The sequence below is a fragment of the Typopeltis vanoorti genome, chromosome 15, assembly GCF_054136105.1.
Source record: "Typopeltis vanoorti isolate ZY-2024b chromosome 15, IOZ_Tvanoo_1.0, whole genome shotgun sequence".
NCBI lineage: Eukaryota > Metazoa > Arthropoda > Arachnida > Uropygi > Thelyphonidae > Typopeltis > Typopeltis vanoorti.
In genome coordinates this window covers 64,966,830-64,989,853 of record NC_143563.1, presented here as the reverse complement: position 1 = coordinate 64,989,853, position 23,024 = coordinate 64,966,830, and the positions used below count along the sequence as shown (strand labels likewise).

The window sequence follows — 23,024 nt, the reverse complement described above, 5'->3', positions numbered from 1 at the left end:
TGTTGGATTCTGAATCAAATAACATTTATTCTAATTTCTACATAATCAGAATCCAACACCATGACCTTTCCTGCTGATGTAACCGACTTTGTCTTCTTTGGTGCTGAACAACCAGCTTCTCTGCACTGTTTTGACTGCTGTTTGGGATTCTGGTGTGTAATGGTGAATCCAAGTTGCATCCATAGTAATAAATTGACACACGAATTCAGTTTTATTCTTGTTAAAATGCTCCAAGCACTGTTCATAGATTTTCATGCAAGTGTGTTTTTTATCTGTTGTGAGCAAGTGCAGGCACCCATCCTGCACAAAGCTTTTTCATTTGCAATTCTTCATGCAAAATATATCCTACACGTTCTTTTGAAATGCCTATAGTCTCAGAAATTTTACACACTTTGACTTGCCAGTCATCCAATACCATATCGTGCACTTGGTTGATGATTTCATTGTTACACTTTTGGATGTCCTTCACGTGGATCATCTTCAAGGCTGGCACAATCACGTTTAACTCGGCAGTTGATTTCTTAATTGTCGAAAAGGAAGGAGAAGAGTGTCCATAAACGTTTTATGAAGTTTGAATGAATTTCTTTTATCATTAAACCTTCTTTTACCAAGAATTTTATAACTGCACCATACTCAATTTTATCCATTTCAAGGGATATAGATAACACTTTTGCTTCAGACAGCTGTATAAAACAAACTACTTGATAGAATGACTTGCAATTTCACATGGATGCTTATGACGAGGATGTACCAACTTAGAAAAAAAAAAAATCTTGCTAATAGTGTTGCCATCTGTGGTCGAGGCGGAGAACTTTTCAGACCACCCTCGTACACAATAATGACCAACAGTAACAGAATTTTAATTAGAACTTCAATTTAACAGTTCTGTCTAAGCTTGATATTGCAGTTTTGCTAGCTTCAAAAATTGTTGTACTGTATTAATTTATATCAATGAAAGAAACCTTCATTGATATAAAATTAATTACTATGATTTTTGACATCTGAAAGATAAAACAGACTGAAAGAATGAATCTTAGTTAAATAGCCCAGAATGTTTTGGAACAAATGATTAAGTAAAAAACATTCTTTTAATTCTCTCTTAATTCTTATAGAGCCGTTTACGTAAAAAAACTCTAGATGAAGGAAGTTTTGATGAAAAAACAAGTGAAACATGTATCTCTTCTGGAGAGGAAAGACTAGACACTGAACAGACGCCTAGATTGACAGTTGTAGTTAGACGTGGTCAGAAAAATGGTGATGGTACTCGCAGACGAGGAAGTAGAAGAGCAATGAAACGCCAGTTACTGCAAGGTAATTGGACTGAGGATGATGAAAGAACAAATGATGAAGAGGTGAGAAGCAAATTTCATTTCTCTTTGACATTATTGGTGCATTTTTTAAATATTGTTATATTCAGGTTCAGTTGTATTCTCTTGCATAGCTTTTGTAGATAAATATAATGATAAAGAATGATAAATATAAAAGTAAAATAAATTTTGAATACATGGGTTAAAATTGCAACATATAAAGATTTTTATTTTTATAACAATTTACACACACACAAAGAGCCTGCAGAACCTCTGTCACACTGATACTGTGTATGTTTGCAAAGGTTAAAGGCGATGGATCCCAGCAGATGGGAAGGAAATTTGCTTCTTGTCTGCTGCTCATGTTTTAACAGACTTAGTGGACATGTAGAAGAATAATGGTGTCAGTTTAATGAAGCAGCACCCATGGAAGTTCCTGCAGAAAAGACTTGGATGAAACCCTCTGTAAGACAGTGACTGAAGTGGATCGTTGTAAGATGGATCACACTGGACAGGACTTTTCAGCAATGTCTAATGTCCCTTTTCATTTTCCTCTTTTTCTATGTTTTCTTTCCACATTCTTACTTTTCTGGGTCTTTGCAGCTTAGTATGACACATGGATATCCAAAAAGGTGGGTATACCAGTGATATTCATTCCTTTGGTCCCTGCATTGGCAGCATCAATAGTCTTTGATGGCTCAGCCAGGATCATTTAGCTGCTTGGCTTTTCTTAAGAGGTAATGGTTTTTCTAATAAGCCTTCTCAATGGTTTGGGACCAGGGCTCAAGGATTGCTACTGTGCTAGTAGTTTCTGACATATCCCTGATGTTCCACTTCCATGTGTATTTATTGTTTTTCTGGATAGTGGGTATCCATATGTGACACTGTGGTGGGTGGGTGGAATTAAGAAATTTTAAGAAATTCTTACTTAAAAGAATTTCTGGCTATGAACCAGAAATTCTTTTAAGTAAGAATTCTTCATTCTCACAAGGCCTCAAGTGGAGAATGGAAATCTTAGATGTATATCTGCTGACAAAAGTAAAAAATAGAAAGCATCTAATTCACACATAAATATAACATTATTTCTCATCATCCATACAACTAGCAGAAAAATATTATCCTTCTGTTAATTTTTGTTAATGAAATTTACAATGATAATATCAGTAAGGAAATAACTCAGTTTAATACTCATTAGCATTTATATAGTGAACTCTCACTTAGTCATAGGGACCACAGGAATGCTGTGTTATAGTGGATATGCTATAGTGAATTTTCAGTGGTGTTTGCTATATATATATATATATATATATATATAAAGAATGAGAACTAAAGAACATAAAGAATGAGCATGATGTAATAAGGTCTTAATACATTGTGCTCATTCTTTATGTTCTTCTGACAAACTTTTACAGAAAGAATTACAACATATTAAATCCACATTCTTATCAAATGGTTTTAATGATCTCTTCACCAAAAAATTATCTAACAATTATGGAATCTGTGCCTCTTCTAATCCAGAAGAAATAACTCGCATTCCTATCCTTTATGTGCAAGGTATTTCTTTCACATAGTGAAAATTTCAAAACTACTGAACATTTTTGTTGCCTTTTTGTCCCATCAGAAAAATCTCCACCTTTCTTGCTTTTCCTATGGATAAGCTACTCCTTGGTTTTTCAGCATTTACTAGATTCCTTTCTCTTGCAGCTTATCTTATTTTGGACAAACTGAAAGATCTGCTTTTATTCATCTTGAAGAACATAAATCTTATATTAAATATCATGAGCCTGAACAGTCTGAACTTGCTGAGCATGCTGTCTGCATTAAACATGGAGTTTATTGGAACAAGACAAGAGTCATTCATCAAGATCATTTCCTCATAGAACATCTTTATTAAGAAATGTGTGAAACATTACTCCATTGTCCTAACTTATAAATTAAAGATGTCAAGAAATTAGATTCTTGGTTTAATCCTTTATCCAAATGTAAGCAAGCAAAGTTTGCACATGAAGTATTTTCCCAAATACTTGATATTGAAGCTAATGACTTCACATCAATTGCCTTAGTATCCCATAATACAAAGCACGCCCTCTTTCAAACATGTATAAAGCTGTATAATATACAAACATGTATAATGCATTATGGGAAGGACCACTACCCCCAGACAGTTTCAACCTTTATTGAGATCTCATCAGTGGGAACCAGACTCAGAAGAGATACCAAGGTTGAAGTAATGTAGAAATCATATATACTAAAGCAGTGGATGTGAAGTCATTAGCCTCTATATACAAATAGTCCAGTCATGTGCAAACTTTGTTTGCTTACAGTTGGATAAAGGATTAAACCTAGAATATATTTTGTTGGCATCTTTAATTTATAGTAATTTATAGTAACCAAGTGAAAAACATTCTACATATATCTCTGATCCAGAGTATTTTAATAATAAGGTGATTCTTTTCACCACTTGTATATGGAAAATATATGAATTCTACATTATTTCAACCTTGGTATCCTCCCCGTGTGGTTGCTGGGATAAGAATAGAACCAATGTAGCTCATGCATGTCATACGACACGACTAAAATGGATACCCAAGGAGGGTAATGGATGGCAATGCTGTAGCCAATGAAGTTCTAACTGAGACTCGGCTATTGCTGTTACCTTCTTGCCATGATCAGAGCTTTATAGCTCAATAACACCTTATCCTTACACTGTCTTCTACAGACAACGGGGAATATGAAAAGCATTCTTGCTTTTCCCCTTTAAACCAGTTCTTATAAGGACTAACCTTGGTATCCATTTCTGGGTCTGACTCCCATTGATGTGGTTTTTTCATTGGGTGTGGTATGGCCTCCTCTGATTTATCTGGCCCTTCGGTGGATGCTTTTCACTGGGAGATGAGAGGTTCTGCTCGGTAGTAGAGTGATCCTGTCACTGAGTAGAACAACTGCTGAGTATCTCTGAGTAATGTAGAGTTATGCGTTAAATGATCCTTTAAGTCATTCATTCAGGTTAGAAGGATCACCTAGTTTTGGGAAGACTATTTTATAGTGAGGTTAATGGCTGGTTTTTTTTTTGTCTGCCACTGTGTGGAACCACCAAGTTTCCTGTCCTAGATTCAGCCTAGAGATGATGAGATTGGTGGTGAGCCATCACTCAGCAGCAATTCCACTGAGTGGAATTGCTGCTGAGTGATGATTTAAATGATCCTTCAGGTCACTGAGTGGGTGATCTGAGAGATTGCCCTAGTTTTTGGAGAAGGGTAGCACTTAAACAAGCTTGCTTCCTGGGGAGTAGAGAGGTTCTGCTTGTGGTGGTATTTTTGCTTGTCACTGATTAGAACCACTTAGTTTCCTGGAGTCATTTGGGTTGAGAGTGATGAATTTGGTGGTAATCCTATGGGGTCACTCAGAGTTTTTGGAGATCCCTGCACTTTAACATACCTCAATGTCTGGCTGCCACTAATGACATTTAATAATGTTCCTCTTTGGGTTTGCTTGCTTCCTGGGGAGTAGAGTTTCCTGTCCTGGAGTGATTCAGGTCAGGAGTGATGAGTTTAATAGTGATCCTTTAGGGTCACTCAGTGAGATTTAGAGTGATCTTGTGGATCACTTACAGTTTTTGAAGAAGTATCCTTACACTTTAACATACTTCAATAAAGGTTGAAACTTGTCTGGGTAGTGGCCCTTCCCATAATGTATAGCATTATACATGTCTGAAAGAGTGTGCTTTGCATTATGGGATACTAAGGTAATTGATGTGAAGTCGTTAGCCTTTATATACAAGTATCCCAGTCGTTAAGATACTTCGTGCACAATCTTTGTTTGCTTACATTTCGATAAAGAATTAAACCAAGAATGTATGTTCTTGGCATTTTTAATTTATAGTATAACCAGGTAAAAAAACATTCGACATCAATGTCCTGCCTTAAACAGATCTGATGGTCTATCTGTTGCCTTTATGGAGATAGTACTTCTTAAATTTCCTAACTTATATATATATATATATCCTATCCTTCTTATTTGTTTCTTAGGACGGTTGAGTCTCCCTCTCCCATTGAGAGGCTTATGACGAATTAATGCAGCCGGTTCGTCACTCCTTTGCTGCATCCCCTAAGGGCAATGACTGTAATCTGTGCGTGTATGTTCACGGGCCAGTTTGTCTGTTCTGGGGGATGAAAAATCCAAGTTTCCTTATGAACCCCCCCACCCACACACACACACACACCTCCATATGAGACCTGCTAATTCACCTTTCGTCGAAAGAGACCAGGTAAAGGTTCTTCATATCACTAACAGGAATCGAACCCAGATCTCCATAGCTCACTCAATATAGACTGAGCTATGGAGGCTTCCTGATATACACACACACACACACACACACACACACACACTGAGTTCAGCAAATTATGTAAAATCCTACTTGCCATGCAAAACATATACTTGTCACCCCCCCCCCCCCAACACACACACACACACCAATGTTTAAATGATATATCTCTATAACGCAGTAAGTCAATATGAATGATTAGTGGTATTGCATCTGTGTTTTCTTAAAAAGATAAAAATATATTTTGCTTGGAAAGTTCTGTTTCGTTAAATAAAAAGTATTTCATTTTGTAAACGTCTGCTGACAAAATCTTCTTGCCATGGGCAAGTTGTATTTATCAAGCCCTGTCTATATATATATATATATATATGTAGTTAGGAAATTATTGACCATTTTAGTTCTTACATTAACTACTAATGTGGCACTTTTTAGAATTTTCAGTGATTGTTTGATTGCTGGCTTTTGAAACATTGGCAAAAATTCTACAAATAAATAAGTTTTAATATGAGTTCTCCTCCATTTTTATAGTTTGTTATTATTATGCCAACTCCCAGTATTCCAATAATGAAACAAGAAATTGTTCTTGTTTTAATCATTTACCCAAGCAGAGCAAACAAATTTGTGAAGTATTTTCACAGTTGAGCTACATGTATATGGAAGGAAATGATTTCACATCATATTGCCCTAGTATCCCATAATGCACAGCACAGCACACACTTGCTGTTCTGTGTATTATGGAAAATGTCACTACCCAGATAACTGGGAGAAAATCTCCACATATTCTTTTAAGGAAGGCTGAGAACTGACTTGTGCTTCTGAAGTAATGTCCAGTCTTCATCTTTTTGTAGTGTAACTCACTACAAAATGAATGAATGAAGATGAAACTGAATGAATGAAGATGGGTCAGCGATTTGATTTACCTGACCTAATTATATTCTGTATCGACTTAAACTAAATGACAGTGTTTGTTCCAAAGGATGAGATATCATGCCACCTGGAGCATTATCTGGTTAAACAAGGTCCATGCTGTTTACAGCTGAACCAGAGAAAAAAAATGATAAGTCAGCTGCTGTAACACCCAGTTGAACATTAACAGAATCCAAGATAGCCACCATCAACATAAGAAGTATCAGCAGAAAAGAAGAGGAACTGACAGAACAATTAGAAAAGTCACTTTGGCATAATTAGTGTTCCCAAAACAAAGACAAAAAAAAAAGTGATTCTTCTAAGTTACAAGTACAAGATATTATATCCAGGAAGAAATAATCAAGGAAAGGAAGGGGTAGCTATAGTACTCAACACTAAACACAAAGAAATCTTTGAATGGCAGACAGTTTCAATCTAAGTGATGTGGACAAACATCAGAATTGGAAATTTGTGCCTAATGGTCTCCCAGAAGGTTCTACTAAGGAAGACAAATGAGAAAGTTTTCGATTCATTAGAGAAGGCAGCTGACACAGTGGAAAAGGAAAAGTTAGTTCTTGTTGGAAATCAGAGTAGGAAATATTAGACATACAGAAATGTTTTGGGAAAATTGAAAGAAAAGAGACAAATCTAATAATAATGGTATGTGCCTGCTGGATTTGTATTTAATACATGGATCAGTTACTACTTATAGGGATGTGCACAATTTCTATGGAGAGAAGATCCAAAAAATATGAAAAGTCTCACTATGTTATTGTTGATAATGATATTGTCACACACCAGGATTTAATCTTTTGGGGGGGGAGTCAAGTATACGATTTGAGAATACACTACGCATTGCATATGACCTATGACTGAGCATCTTCAGTGATCGGCCAATACATGATACCCATGATCTCCTTTGGCCTGGCTCAGGCAAACGAAGTAACACTCGGTCCGACGGAGCAATACTTTGTTCGCCTTGCGTTCAACAGTGGCCGTGATTCCCGAGAGCCATAGGGTATTCCCACCTTATGTGACTGCTAATTCATAAGTAGCATAGAAATAGAAGACACGGCACAATATAAATTTAAAAAAATAATTTTAATTAGGAAAAGATTTTTGGAAATTTTTCTAGTATTTTTTCTTTTTTTTGGGGGGGGGGGACATGCCCCCCTCCCTGGTTGTGCTACTGGTCACTGTTTCAGGATGAGTATATAACAGATTTGAGATGGGAAGCAATCGTCATTCAGTTTTGAGCGGGATGAAGGAATTGAAAATTTTCTGTTGATATACTTAGTTATCTATATATAAATTCAGCTGCATCTATAAAATCAGAAAGAGATATGAAATTTTCTGTGAAAAAGGGAGGTAGACAGAGAGATGCCATTTCACCTAAGTTATTTCCAGCAGCCCTAGAAGGAATTTTTTATAAAAAAATCTGGATTGGAAAAAGAAATTAGAGTTAATGGGAAAGAACTAAATCACCTATGATGTGCTAATGATATTCTTTTAGGAAAGTCTGCATCACTTCAACATGTGATCAATGAATCGAATGCAGGAAGTAAAAAGAAAGGATTAAATATAAAGAAAGACGAAACAAAAACAGTGTATAATAAATACATTAATAAATGAAATGAAACACCAGGAAATTTATATAGTGATCTCCTATGTTAACTTATGACAAAGATTTCCACCTTTCATCCAGCTTAGTTTGAAAAGGGGAGCCAGTTGGAATTATGGACATTGAAGTTGCTAGGGAATATGACCTCACTATTTGGATGGCTTGATTGTAGATGGTCGAGTTTTGTGGAGAGGAATGTAAAGAGGTCTGAGTAGTTATCAGAGTTTGGAGAACAGTAAATTCAGCTGGTGAATATTACTAGATGGGGCAAGGAAACCTTGAGCCAGAGGAGGTCAGAAGCAGGGGATTCTAAATTAGTATCTCTCTCTCTCTCTCTCTCGCATGCAATGTCTGATCTTACAAAACCATGCCACCCTTGTGGCAAAAGGAATTGAGTAGTATATAATCTGGACATTAGAGGTGAACAGTAGTGAATGCAGATGCTGTTTGGGTTTCTGTCAAGAGTAGGTCTGGTCTGGATGCCTGTAAGTAATGGTGAATGTCGTTTACATTGGTCTTAATGCCACAGATGTTAGTGAAGCAGATTCTTAAGTGAGCTTTTTGATGTGGAGATTCTGACATGATTTGTATGATGTGATTGGTTTATTATTGGAATTCATTTATGAGGGAGATTCCTTTTCGTCGCATTGTCACTGTCATTGTTTATAAGGTTCATTGTTATTTTGTTCATGGTTAGATGAAAGGATAAAGTGGGGATGTGCAGTGAGAGAAGATAGACTCTTGGACATGACATCCTTGCAGAGAGACTAGGCTCTTTGCCATAACATGGCCTCAACAGTGCCTCCCGCATATTACTGAGGAGTATATATGGGATGTAGAACAGGTATTATATCTTTGCAAGAGGACCTAAATAGACTGTCTGAATGGAATATTGTGTGGGGATGTCAGTTTAATGTTACAAAGGGTGTAAGGTTTTAAAATTTGGGAAGCAAAGATGAGATTCAGAGTATAGGATTGGTGGGGATATTTTGGAGGAGGTGGAAGATAGAGACTTGAAATTTTGTAGACATTTTGCTAAAATTGTGAAGACAATATAGTAGATTATAGGAATGATGCAGAGAACACTGACATGTAAAATTAAGGATGCTTTGATTCCATTGTACAAGACTTTGATCAGTCCACATATGGATTACTATGCAAGATTTGGTTGCCAAGTTTTCAAAAGGATGATGAGATGTTGGAAAGGGTCCAGAGACAATTGACTAAGTTGGTTTCTGGTCTCTGGAATGTGGAATATGAGGACAGATTGAGATAATGCAAATTACAGAGCCTAGTGAATAGAAGGAAGAGGGGAGACATGATGGAGACATAAGTTCGTAAAGGATAATTACCAGATCAGCATGGATGAGATCTTTCATAGAATATCTGGACACAGGAGAGAGTGAGAGGCCACCCTGGAAGTTGTACAAAGTGGGTGTGAGCAAGGGGGGGCTTGGGAGTAGATTTTTTGCTTGGAGAGTGGTGGGTGATTAGAATGCATTGTCTGAGACATGTGGTGAATGCAGAGACAGTGAATGGGTTTAAATCGAGGTATGATGAGCTGTGCATGTGAGAGCAGGACCTCCCTTGATGAGTCTGTCTCTTGACTCCTCAAGATTCAGAGGTCTGTTAATAATAATATAAATAAGAATGTTCTAACAGAAATAGAAATTAAGGGATATGGCATATTTCAGTAGGATAGGGAAGGTAAGCATGGTGGTGGATGAGCAATACTCATGATAAGAGATGAATTGTGCTCTCTCATGATAATCAGAGCAAAAATAATACTAATGGTTTTGAGAGTATATTGTGTGAGATAGTTTATAGAACAAGATATTTAGTGGGATGTTGGTGTAGGAAATATAGATAGTAATGAACAGAACTTGTTCGGGAAAATTAGTTTGGCAAGTGCAAAGTGAGAGTTCATTATGGGAGACTTTAATTATAGTATAAACTGGACAGATTAATTGGAGCATAGAAGATGAAGATGGAACTCCTATCACGGACAACCAGAAAATAGTTGATAGATGGAAATGTTACGCAACCAAGCTTTTTCAAAAGGACCTTCAACTGACTGACGATATTTTGGACAGAATTTTGCCAGGATGTTCGGAGGAAGGAGATTACCCGATATTAAAAGAAGAAGTCATTGTAGCCGTTAGCTCCTCAAAAATAGGAAAATCACCCGGAATTGATGGTGTTACAATGGAACTGATATGCAAAGGAGGTGACATCATCATGGACACCTTGCTAAATTTATTCCAGGATGTTGGAACACAGAGACTTGGCCTTCTGATTGGCAGACTTCTGGCAATCAGAAGGATGCATCTTGTCCCCTCTTCCTAAAAAGGAAAACAGCAATAAATGTAGTAACTATAGAACAATAAGACTTATTAGTCATCCAAGAAAAATCCTGTTAAAAATACTATTGTCAAGAATTGAAAAGAAAATAGAAAGCAGGTATTAAATCTCTTTATTCCTCATCTGATATGAGAATTTAAATTAAAAATTACAGCAGTGAACCATTCTGGGCAGAAGGGGGGGGTAAGACAGGGATGCATCTTGTTCCCTCTTCTTTTTAATTGTTTTCTGGAATATGTCATAGATGAAGCTCTTCATGAATATGACACTGGAATAGTAGTTGGTGGAGTAAGAATAAATAACTTACATTTTGCAGACGATATCGATCTTCTGGCAGAAAGTGAAGAAGAATTACAAGAGATAACCAGACATGCTTTCGGAACATTAAAAAAATATGGATTATGCATAAACCTACAAAAAAAAAAAAAAAATGATAACCTCAAAATCAGACATTGAATTCTTAAAGATACAAATTGGCAATAAACAAATTGAGAATATAAACAAGTTCACTTATCTAGGAAGCACGTTGAGTCAAGATGGTCGTTCAAAATCCGACATTAAATACCGAATTGCTAAGGCAACCGTGGCCATACAGAAGTTAAAACCATTGTGGGGAGATAACAGAATAGCAATCACAACCAGACTAAGACTAGTTGACACTTTGGTGAATTCTATCCTCTTGTATGGTTGCGAGGACTGGACTTTATTGAGGGAAGATGAGAGGAGACTCCTGTCTTTTGAAATGAAAACTTACAGAAGACTTTTGAGAATTCCCTATACCTCTCACGAAACCAATGAAAATGTCTGAAAACTGATTGATTCAATAGACGGGAGAAGAAGGGAAAATATTCTGACAGTCATCAGAAGAAGACAGATGAAATGGTTCGGACATGTGGAGAGGGCTAATGGCATTCCAAAGCAAACACTAGAAGGAATCGTTCCGGGACCAAGGATTAGGGGCCGACCTCGATTAAAATGGACTGATAACATCAAAAATGGACAAATTCCTCCCTTTTTCAACTGACATCAAGAACAAGAGACCGAGATGATTGGAGGAGGCTAACAAATAATATCACCTACCAGCCATGAATGACCGGTCCATTTAGGACTATGGGAGAGAAGAAGAAACTGGGCAGAGGAGGCAGCACACAGTATTAAGGGAACTGAATTTTTGAACTTCTTGAGAGACAACTATCTTAGGCAGTATGTGCCAGAAGGAACACAGGGATCAAGAGTTTTGGACTTGATCATAGCATCAGAGGAACTGATTGTGACTAAGATACATCTTGTCCCCAGTTGGTGAGAGTGACCGTTTAGTCCTGTTTGGAGGATGAATAGGCATGTGGAAGTATCAAGGCAGAAGGAATTTATGAAATTATAAGGCAAGTGACTATCATAAACTTAGAAACCAGCTTGCAGCAGTATGATGGGATGAAAAAAATTGAAGGAAGAGAGGTCAGTAATGCATGAGAGATTGTATAACTCAAACGAAGAGATAAAACATGGTGTGAAATGGATGACTAGAGAAATTAAACAGGAATTGCAGATGAACTAGAGATTATGGAAGACATATAAAGAGAGAGGTGGAGAACAGTTGCATGAGGAATATAAGGCTTGTGTTAGGAAGTCAAGGAGAGGAAAAACTAGAATATGAGAGGAGGTTAGCATTGCAGTCTGAGGAGGGGAATCTGAAGGAGTTTTTTTGCTATGTGGCCAGTAGGAGGAAAAATTATTTCAAACCTCGCTGGATGCAGATGGGACTCAGGCTACCAATGCAGATGACATAGTTGAGCTATTTAATTATTACTTTATTCCTCTTAATAAAGCATACTTTATTCCTAGAGGGATGAAGTATGAGTACAGTAGATATCAGTAAGATAATGTGGAATTTTGCCACATATTTTAAGGAAGTGTGCTGTGGAACTGACTGTATCATTAACCTGGTTGTTTAATGAGTCCTTCTACTATCTAGGAAGTTGTTCTGGAGAATTAAAGCAGGGCAAGATGGTGCCATTGCATAAGGGTGGTAGAATGGAGGTATCAGACTATAAGTCCATTTGTATTTCTTCTGTATTTAAGATTTTGGAGAAATTGGTAATAACTCATATACTGAATTGGGCAGATGAGGACAATATTATTTATGCAGACACAGATTTGTTAAGGGACACTCTTGTTTTAATAACCTGGTTGCCTTTTATAATAGAGTAACAAGAGTGGTGGATAAGGGTAAGGCATACACTGTTATTTTTTTTTTGGATTTTGCAAAGGCATTTGACAGGGTGCCACATGACAAATTAGTATTTAAGTTGCAACATATGAGTTTGGATATCTACAGGGAGATATTCAGTTGTTTGCAGATGATGTGAAGCTTGGGAGAATCATTACTAATAGTACTCATGTTTGGGCTCTTCAAGAGGATTTGAATAAGCTGGAAAAAATGGGAAAACGAATGGAGATATTAGTTTAATGCAACTAAATGTAAGGTTTGAAATTTGGGATCCAGAAATGGAATGCTTCATACTCACTTAATGGAGTTATGCTGGAGGAACCAAGGGATCTAGGTAGGGTAGAAATTAAGGTTGAAGTTCAGAGGGCATATTACAAAAGGTTGCAGTGACATCTCAGAGAATTGCTACAATATTGAGGAGAACATTGACCATGAGAGATAAGAGTAGTGGTCCCATTGTATAAAGCTTTGATCAGACCACATCTAGATTACTGTGCTCAGATCTAGTCATCAGGATTTGAAGGGTTATTATTGGTTATTATTGGATTGATGGCGATTTTTCATATGGTAGAACGAACAAGGACAAGGGGGTATCTCTGGAATTGCAAAAAGAAGTAGTGTATAAAAGGGTAAGTTTCTTGCATGGAGAATGGTAGAATTATGTAGTGCATTACCTGAAAGAGTGATGAAAATGCAAATGGTGGAAGAGTTTAAGGAGTGGTATGACAGACTTTGTCTTGTCTAGTGTTGACCTCCTGTGATGAGTCTTACAACACCATGGAGGTTAGAAAAATAATAATAATAAAGATGACAGAGGTTTTTTTTTGTGTGTGTGTGTGTGTGTGTGTGAGAGAGAGAGTTAAAGAGAACCCTGCAAAATCAAATGAGCCAGGAAGTACATAGAGTTGAAAGACATAGCAATCCCTCGATCAGTGTGCCTAATGTGTTCTTTAAAACAAGTGCATTAATCGAAAGCACACTAATCGAATATAATAACTATGGGAAAAAGTAAATTCGTTCCTCAGATTTCTTTTTTTAACCTTAATTTTTTTTATAAAAGAATTAAGGTTTGTCTCAGGGCCTAGTTAAAGGAAAACCATGAAGCTGAAAGACAATAAAACATATTCAGAATATAAATTTTATTATTCTACTTCTCAACAAAGAATTGAGCTAACCTATTTTGGTGGATTTTTTTCATACAACCGACGGTATGGCCCTATTGCCTCTTCTACTCTTCTGCAAATGTTACTGCTTCTCTCTTCATCAGGGTCAGCCTCTAAGCATTGCTGCTTAAAAACTTCAATTGTACTAAAAATATTTTCAAATTGTTTCTGTGAAATCTCTTTTGACTGACTATCAATGGTTAAATTTTCTTCATATTCTTCGGGATCTTCCTGTTGTGCATCTAAATTTAGCAGGTTGGAATCACTCAATTCTTCAGAATGAGATTTAATTAACTCTTGGACGTTATCATTGAAGGGGAGAAAGAAATGAAGGACGTACTAACTGGTCGTCAACACGCGAAATCATGTGCTTTATAGATAAAATTTCCCAACTGTTATACAAGCAAAATAGTTACCACTTTAAAAACTACAATGATCATAAAAGAGAAGTTAATTTTCCAACATGTGATAATAAACAACTCTTCCCAGAAGACGGATTGATTACCCTGTTCGGAATGGATTCTCCTTTTCGTGACATGTGCAGAAGTGTCAAAGAGATGATTTTCTATATGATGTGGAAGGGAAAAAAAATTTTATAATCTGTCAGTTATTCAATTCCACTAGTAAATCAGTTTGCTGATCAGATAATTTGAAGGTACATTTAAATAGTGTAGTGATATCACTGTATCTTTAATGAAGGTCATTTTCCTATATTCATATTTATTATGGTATATAGCAGGGGTTCCCAACCCTATGCCTGCGGGCACCATGGCACCTGTTGACCAATTTGTGTGTGCCCGCCGCTGTTCAACCGTGTGCCGTATAGTTTGAAATAATCACGCAACAATTCATGGCATGCTATATGACGTATGCGTTAATGACACATGATGAGTATTAAACGCATATAATGTAAAGCAGACGTGCATTCGAAGTTGTTCATTCCAGTTTAAGAACTGGAATATCATCATATTCTCCTAATTATGAAGCACTGGCCAATGAAATACTATGCCAAAGATCACACTAACTTACATATATATATTTAAGTTTATAATTTTTATATAATTTATATAGTTTTTAATTTTTATATAATGTAAACTTTTAAGTAATAAAACATTTGATTATAATGTAAACTTTGTATGTATTCATTTAACAAACGAATTCAAAAAATTTGCTTGAAAAAATAGATGGTGCCTGTCGCCCTATCGATATTTTAGAATGTGCTCTAGGAAACAAAAAGGTTGGGAACCCCTGGTATATAGCATTGCCAAAATACAGAATGAACATTAGTATACATACATTTATTGAGAAATGTAAAATGTTTAACAGAGTTTGTTTTTCTTTCTTCATCAGTATTTTATGATGTGTACATACCTTCAAAAGATGCACTGGGTTATCACCAAGTGAATTGAACTTTTGCTCACCAGCCAGTACTAGGTCATGAGTTTGAATTCTCCTGCAAGCATGGATATGAATGTCTTAAAGGTACTACTGTGAGACCACCATACTTTTATGCCTGAAATGACATGAAACATTCCATGTTTGGCCTCTAGACCAGGATTTCTGTATTAACTAGCAATTACTCCCCACTCCTTCCCTCTCCCACCATACTTACAATCCTTTCATGAATAGATGTGTTGGATTCACATTAATCAAAAAAAAAAAAAAACTATTTCCCTTTCTCTAATTTGATTTGCTTGATCAGCTCTTAAATTTCAGTTTTCTAAAGCAATTCTAATTGCATCATTGCACTTTATATCTACTCTTTTTCATGACATTTGTTCTTCAAACACCTGTTTTGCTAATCTTTTATCTCCCATTCTGTTTTAATGATCATATCCTCTTAAATTAGGTGTTTACACATTCATCAATAGTAGAAGCATATTAAAAATTAGGATACTGGAAAAGAACTTTATGCCATTGTATTCAAGAATGTTAATTGATGAACTGTTTCATTTCTTAGATAATTCTCTAGTCTACCAGTTAAAATTAGTTTGAACACTGCCTTATATACTGCTGATTTTTCTCTTGTTGCATATAAATTTATCAAGGTGACTTCCAACCACCTTGCTTATTCTGTTATCTACATTCATATTTAGTTTTCATTTTCCTTAAAATTGTGCTTATATATGATGTGTTAGGATATATATATTTGTGTGTGTGTGTTATATAAAATATAAATTATATGTCGTTAAATACAAATTATATACAAATATTTATATATATATATATATATATGGTCTGTCTTCATCCTTGTGTAAATAGATCTCCAGTTTTCTCTCAGATCTATGCATATGTGAAATGGATGATGGTGTTCTCTCTCCTGAGTCTCCTGTCAGCGCTGTCTATTAGGGTTCTGTCATTTCACACACCCTCTTTCTGATTTATATAAATGACCTGATCTCATTGACTGCAAATCCTATTCATAGTTTTACTGATAGCACATTTCACTTGACCTACTCAAACATCTCCAGCTTCAAGATCATCTGTAATAAGTGCCCTGAACACTGATCTCCACATATCCTTGATTGAGCTGAAATCAACCTAGTCAACTTCATTGCTTCAAAAACGCAGTTTTGCTTGTTGTCTCGTAAGAAAGACCTCAGATCTTCTCCACTTACTTTTGATAATGTTTAGCTCAACAATTGAGACCAAATCTTTCTTCTCAGAATGACTCTTACTCCGAACCTTTCCTGGCACAATCATATTACTTCTATAACATCATCAGCTTTCAAAAGAAAACAGACTTGCCATTCTTTTCCACCTGTATAAATCCCAAATCCGATCAACATTTGAATACTGCTCTCATGTTTGGGGTGGTGCACCTAAAATCTCCCTAAAAATTCTTGATGCTGTTCAGAAAAGCACAGTCCAGTTGATAAATGATGCTTCTCTTACAGATTCTTTTCAGCCACTTTTCCATAGAAGATCAGTTTCTACATTGTGTCTCTTCTACAGATGCTAGCCAGAACTAGCATCCATTATGCCTTCCATTTCTGCCAGATCTACAGGAACTTGTGGTTCAGCTGCTCAACAACCTTTGGAAGTATTTCCAAAGGACTATAATATTCAACAGTTCAAGAAGAATATCAACAGATAACTATATTCCTGACCTGGCCCTCACATGGCTCTGTTTGCTACAGTCACTAACGCCTTTCATGTTTGGGGAAAAAATTACTAAGGCGTTTTTCTGCATGAATTTGGAAAGAATTATTCACAGAATGAAGAAAGAGGAATATATTATCCCTAGAAGAACTAATTTAAGGTACAACATATGTTTCTATCAAGTGAAATCACCTGTTTGATTCTACTGACATTATGGAAAGATGACAATACTAATGGTTTGTTGCTAACATTTTTTCCAGTTTTGACATTCCAGTGTTGGAACATCCATTATACTCGTCCGACTTGTCTCTGTGTGACTTTTTTCTTTAAGTTCCAGAACAAGATTGAAAGGTACTCATTTTGAACTATAGAAAACATCCAAAGAGCCATGGCAGGAGCCATTAACAAGCCAGTAGAAGAGGACTTCATATCCTGTTATACTGCATGAAAGGAATATTGGAACAGGTGTGTGTTGGGAGGGGGGGGGATACTTTGAAGGTGACCGGAATGTATCAGACAATTAATTTAATACATGATTTTACAGGCATTTTGCCTCATTACTTTGTTGCTAAATCTTGTATGTTCTTGTAAGTACTTACTATTATTGTTAGATTTGTGTTTTTTAGCATATTTTCCCAAAATATTTCTGTTGTGTATATCTGTTTTTATGTGGCCTACATTCACAAACAGTTATATGCAAACACCTGTAGCACATTTGTAGTGTGGGTGGATTTTTTTATTATATATTTTTATCAATTGTGTGTGTGTGTGTGTGTGTGTATTACATAATTTTACATTTCTTACTTTGCTGTTTAATTTTCTTTCTCTCTCTTTTTTGAGAAAACTGCCTTCTCATGACTAGAGAATTCTTGTCCTTCTTTCCTGAGTTAATTGGCAGTAAGACTTGTTTTTGCCTAAAGTTTTTTACTATGGAACCATAAGTACAATATTCTCATAAGTTTTCCATTTTGAAATTTGCCCATGAAAAATTGATCCCATTCAAGAAGTTAATCTGCATGTTTTATAATAAATTTAGTTTGATCCTTTATCCAAGTGTGAGCAAACAAAGTTTGCACCTGAAGTATCTTCAGGACTGGGGTAAGGTAGTACAACACCTTGCATGTTTTATATTGAATACCACATAGCCATTTCCTTCTTTTCCTGATTCATCCTGAAAAATATCATCTGAGAATTATTATTTAAATAATATATCTCACTTATTTAGCTCTTAATCTCTGTTTCCTGTGTCAACTCAAGTTCTTTTCCATTGATGTTTCTTACAGTGATGGTAGCTAACTTCTCAGTGTTTGCCCTTACTACTGGAGAAAGTAACAGGAGGTGGGATTTAAACCGGGAGTTATTTGTAGTTTGTGTTATAATAAGCAAGGTGACTATAATGTTGGTTCTAGTGAGAGTTGCAAGTATTAATGATTTAAATACAATAATCTGCCATTTATTTGCCCCTTCAGTTATCAGAATTTGTAATTCTGATAATTGAAGGATCAGATAAACGGTAGATTACTGGTATAAGAATTATAAATTTTGGTGTAAATGCTGCTAATTTACCATCCTTGATCTAAGCCTTTCTCTGACAGTTTTATTTCCACTTCTGTTTTGTAAATTTTTCACCTCTCGTTCTATTTAAATGACACTATACAAACACGTTTCAATAAGAAAATATCTTGAGTAGGCATATTTGAATAAATTATAATACTGGAATTAACTCACGTAAAATATTATTTATTAGTATAATTTTCGCCTGAGTATCACAAGCATCTTCAGTACAAGGTTGAACAATAACTGACAATTCCAAAAGGCACCATCTAGGTAGCTAATGCAAGATAACTAAAAAGAGTCATTAAATTTCCTAACTTTGAGTACTATCTCCCACAAAGGGGATAGACGTAGACCATCAGATCTGTTTAAGTTAGGAGAGTGAAGTAAAGTTTCACGTGTTTCTTTATAAATCCATTCCATGAGGAACTGACTTTTGTGAAGGACTCTTTTCTTGTTCCAATGAACTCTAGAAAAGCACAAGTCTTATATTCAATACCTTGAATCTGAACAGTCTGGACTTGCAGACCTGCCATCAACACTAGACATAGAGTTCATTGGAACAAGACAAGAGTCCTTCACAAAAGTTGGTTTCTCATTGAACAGCTTTATAAAGAAACATGTGAAACTTTACTTCACTCTCCTAACTTAAACAGATCTGATAGTCTGCATCTAGTACTTTTTAGAGATAGTACTTTTTAAATCAGCTGATCTTTCCTAACCTTTTTTTAATTGTGTATGTGTGTGTGTGTGTATATATATTATTTAATTAATTAGTTAGGAAATTTAATGATCTTTTTTAGTTATCTTGCATTAGCTACTTAGGTGGTGCCTTTTGGAATTGTCGGGTTATTGTTCAATCTTGTTGAACAAGCTGTGAGCTAAAGGGTGAGGAGTGATTTCTTTTTTCTTTGCATGGAGGGTGGTTGAACCATGGAATGCATTGCCTAATAGAGTGGTGAGAGCAAGATCAATGAGTTCAAGGAGTGCTATGATAGACTTTATGTTTCCTAGGAAGGACCTCCCACAAAGAGTCTCTTGACTCCATGGGGGCCAGAATAATAATAATAATTGTGCTGAAGATGCTTGTGATAATCAGGCAAAAATTATACTAATAAATAATATTTTATGTGAGTTAATTCTGGTATTATAATTTATTTAACTATACAAACACGATTATTGCATTATGGTAAAATCCCACCCTTAAGGTTCATTAAGCTGATGTAAAATAGTGGGGACATGATATTCATTTGACCATTGAACATTATTATAAGCATCAGAAAAATAGTAAGCCTGAGAATTTGAGTCGGGGTTTTGAACATTCATTATTTATGTTTCATATTAATCAATCAATTTTGTTGATTCCTTTTTACCTTCAGTCTCTTATGTATTATTTTGATTGGCTGTGGATTTTCTGTCATTCTTTAAAACTAAGTTTGTGCATAAATCATTGTATCAAGGACATGTTCTTTCTTTAGTGTCCAACAAAGATTGCCCGCTATTCTTTAGCCCGTAGAATTTCTGAGAGAGATGTGCGGACTGACTGTTATAGATGTAAAGAACCTGGAGATAATACTAACTTGGTAAGGTGAGTACAGAATTCTTTAGAAAATGTCTGATTTAGATAAATATTTATATTTGCAAAAATTCTGTTATCATGAATTTGCCTTAAGACTCCCCCCCCCCTTCCCCCTCGGGTTTAGTTTTTGTTATTGATACAGCTGATATAAACTATGCTGGTTATTAATTTTCATGTTTACCTGAAATCAGGACATATTTTATATTTATATAAATATTCAGAAATTAATGAGGAACTAACTACACTTTACTTCCTAAAATTGTTGGCTGTGTAAAGTATTATCAAATTATTACAAAAAATTAAACAATAAATAATAATACATTACTTCTTGTTTGCATTTCCATATTCTTCTTTGCTTATTGGTTTATTTGTTGTGATATTCTTCTGGAACATATGCTAAAATCTAATTCAAATGGTAACACAGTTGAAAATTAACACCTAGGGGGCCAGACTTAATGTTTTTTCAACCCCCCCCCTTTAATGTGAAATTGAATTTTGTAACTTATGGGATGTCCAGAATTGGAATACCTTAGAATAAGTAAAAAATAAATCTCACAAAGCAGCTTATTAAAATACAAATAATAATTTATAACAAAATCAGAATGGAGATTTAAGTTATAACGAACATATTCCAAGTATTGTATTAATTACCAAAAAGAAAGAAAGAAGAGGTGTGTGTGTGGGGGGGGGGGAATGATATTCTCAAAGATCATCAATCATATTTGATCAATGTTATTAATACCTACAATTTTATATATGAACTGGGGGGGGGGGATATGCGCCCATGGCACCCGACCCCCCCATGTTCTGGACTGGTAGGCCGAAATTGGGGGTTCCTCCTCCCCATGCCACTCGACCCCCCCCCGACAAGTTCCGGACTGGTAGGCCAGTTCTCCTTGAATTCTGATGACTCGAAAGGTGCCCTATGGTGCCCAACCCCCGGACTGGTAGGCCAGTTCACCTTGAATTCTGATGACTCTGAGTTTCTAAACGTTTCAAATAACTTAACAAAAAACTTGACACAAAAACATTTCATAAAAAGGCTGATCATTTTATATCTATAGGGTAGATTTATTTTTTGCATTTCTTTATTTCCACTGTTACTTTGAACAGCTACTCAGTATAAATAGTGGAACACATTGCAAATTAATTTCATATAATAAACAACAATAAATCTTAATTAATCTTTGTTATCACTGATAATGTAGCTTCACTGTTTTGAAATCTTCCAGACAGGCATTAATCAAAAAACACATTGCCTACTATTTACTCACACTAGCAGCATACCTCAACTTTGTGAAAGTGCAAGTAAATACCATTTAAGTTATATACCAGCATATGTTAGTTGTGCGCAAAGACAGGAACATCAATAACAGTTATTAACAAACTTAAAGACATTTTCATGAGTATAAAATATCAACTAATTAAAATATACAAAAAAGTATAATATAATAAAAATGTAAATAAAACAATTAATAAAATTAAAATGAGAAATCTTAGCTGTGTGATCTTTATATACTTTATATACTTTATACTTTATATAGTTTGAATAGGGTATAAAGTTTGGGGATGAACATATCATTTTGCAACTATATTTATTAAATATTACATAAAATAAAGTTTGCATAAAAGGCTATTTTATAACTTAGTAATCTGCTTGTCTTTCACTTATGCTTATATAATTGGTTCCATTGTAGTAAAAGTGTTCACCTATAGTGGCGGCTCCTGTTATGGTCATCTTTTATTAAACTCATCTAAGTTTATCTATGATTAACCATTCCTTTCTTTTATATTTTGATAGCATTGGTAGCAGTTTTTGTTTTCCTTAAATTTTTATCAATTTTTCTGTTTTTTTTTTATTTGTGATTATAAACAACTAACTTGCATCAATGCACCTGTTATTTTAACCTGTGACAGCATGCAACTATACTAAGTACGTCGCGTTATGTTATCACAAGTTCGTTCGATTGAGCATGTCTTGACCTGTTTGTCTTCTCGTGTACATTTTTGAGTTATGCGCAATAACGAAGTGTAATTGTTGTCAAGAGTTGATTGATAAACAATTCAAAATTGATTTGATATAGATCTGCGAGAAACTAGTATTTCTCATGTGTTCTTTAACTGAATCAACTTTGAATTGTTCATCCGATGATTCTCAATGAGTAACACTCTCCTAATGAACATGTAAACTCCTCTCATATTTTAATATTTAACGTGACCCACCCAAAATCAGTTTGTGACCCACACTTTGGAAATCTCTGCTCTAAGCAAAGAAGAAAAGAAAAACTACAAGAAGAAATAGCTTTAAACCATTAAATTAAAGATGCCAAGAAATTATATTCTTGGTTTAATCCTTTATCCAAGTATAAGCAAACAAAGTTTCCACCTGAGGACAAGGCAACTCCTATATAAAAGCTAGTGACTTCACATCACTTAGTATCTTAAATACTTGCCTTAGTATCCCATAGCACATCTCCTTGCAGACAAGTATAATGCTATGCATTATGGGAAGGGTCACTACCCAGACCGATTTCGACCTTTATTGAGGTCTCATCAGTGGCAGCCAAACCCAGAAGTGATGGATTATGCCTCCAATAAGCCCACTTATTGGAGGCCTGAAGTGGCTTGAAATAGGTTCCATGTTTGGTCTCTAGAGTATGGTTTTCAGACTATATAAAAAAAAAAATTAAAAATATATATATATAAAACCGATAAAATAGAAGAAAAAAAAATCCTTAGTTCACCCATTGTACAAAATGTACTATCGGTTTGCAGATAACCTTTTATGGGTGGAAGTAGCAAAAAAAAATCTGACTGCCAAGATTTCTGTATTTCCTGCTATTAACATCCACAGCCTTCCCATCGTTTCTTGAAAAATGG

General features: G+C 35.4%; 1 protein-coding gene across 7 annotated transcripts in view; it reads left to right on the top strand.

Moving 5' to 3' along the window:
* LOC150098829 (PHD finger protein 14) overlaps window positions 1–23,024 on the top strand; it is a 570,499-nt gene that overhangs the window by 444,053 nt on the left and 103,422 nt on the right. For 5 of the 7 annotated variants that reach the window (XR_016549471.1, XM_090404762.1, XM_090404761.1 and 2 more), the window contains 2 exons: window positions 1,113–1,352; window positions 20,044–20,153. Coding sequence is in view for 6 of the 7 variants with exons in the window: in XM_090404762.1 (XP_090260888.1) it covers window positions 1,113–1,352; window positions 20,044–20,153 (350 nt within the window). In the remaining variant the exon portion in view is untranslated. The remainder of the gene's footprint in view (window positions 1–1,112; window positions 1,353–20,043; window positions 20,154–23,024) is intronic. The other 2 variants (XM_090404763.1, XM_090404765.1) reach the window with 1 other exon arrangement.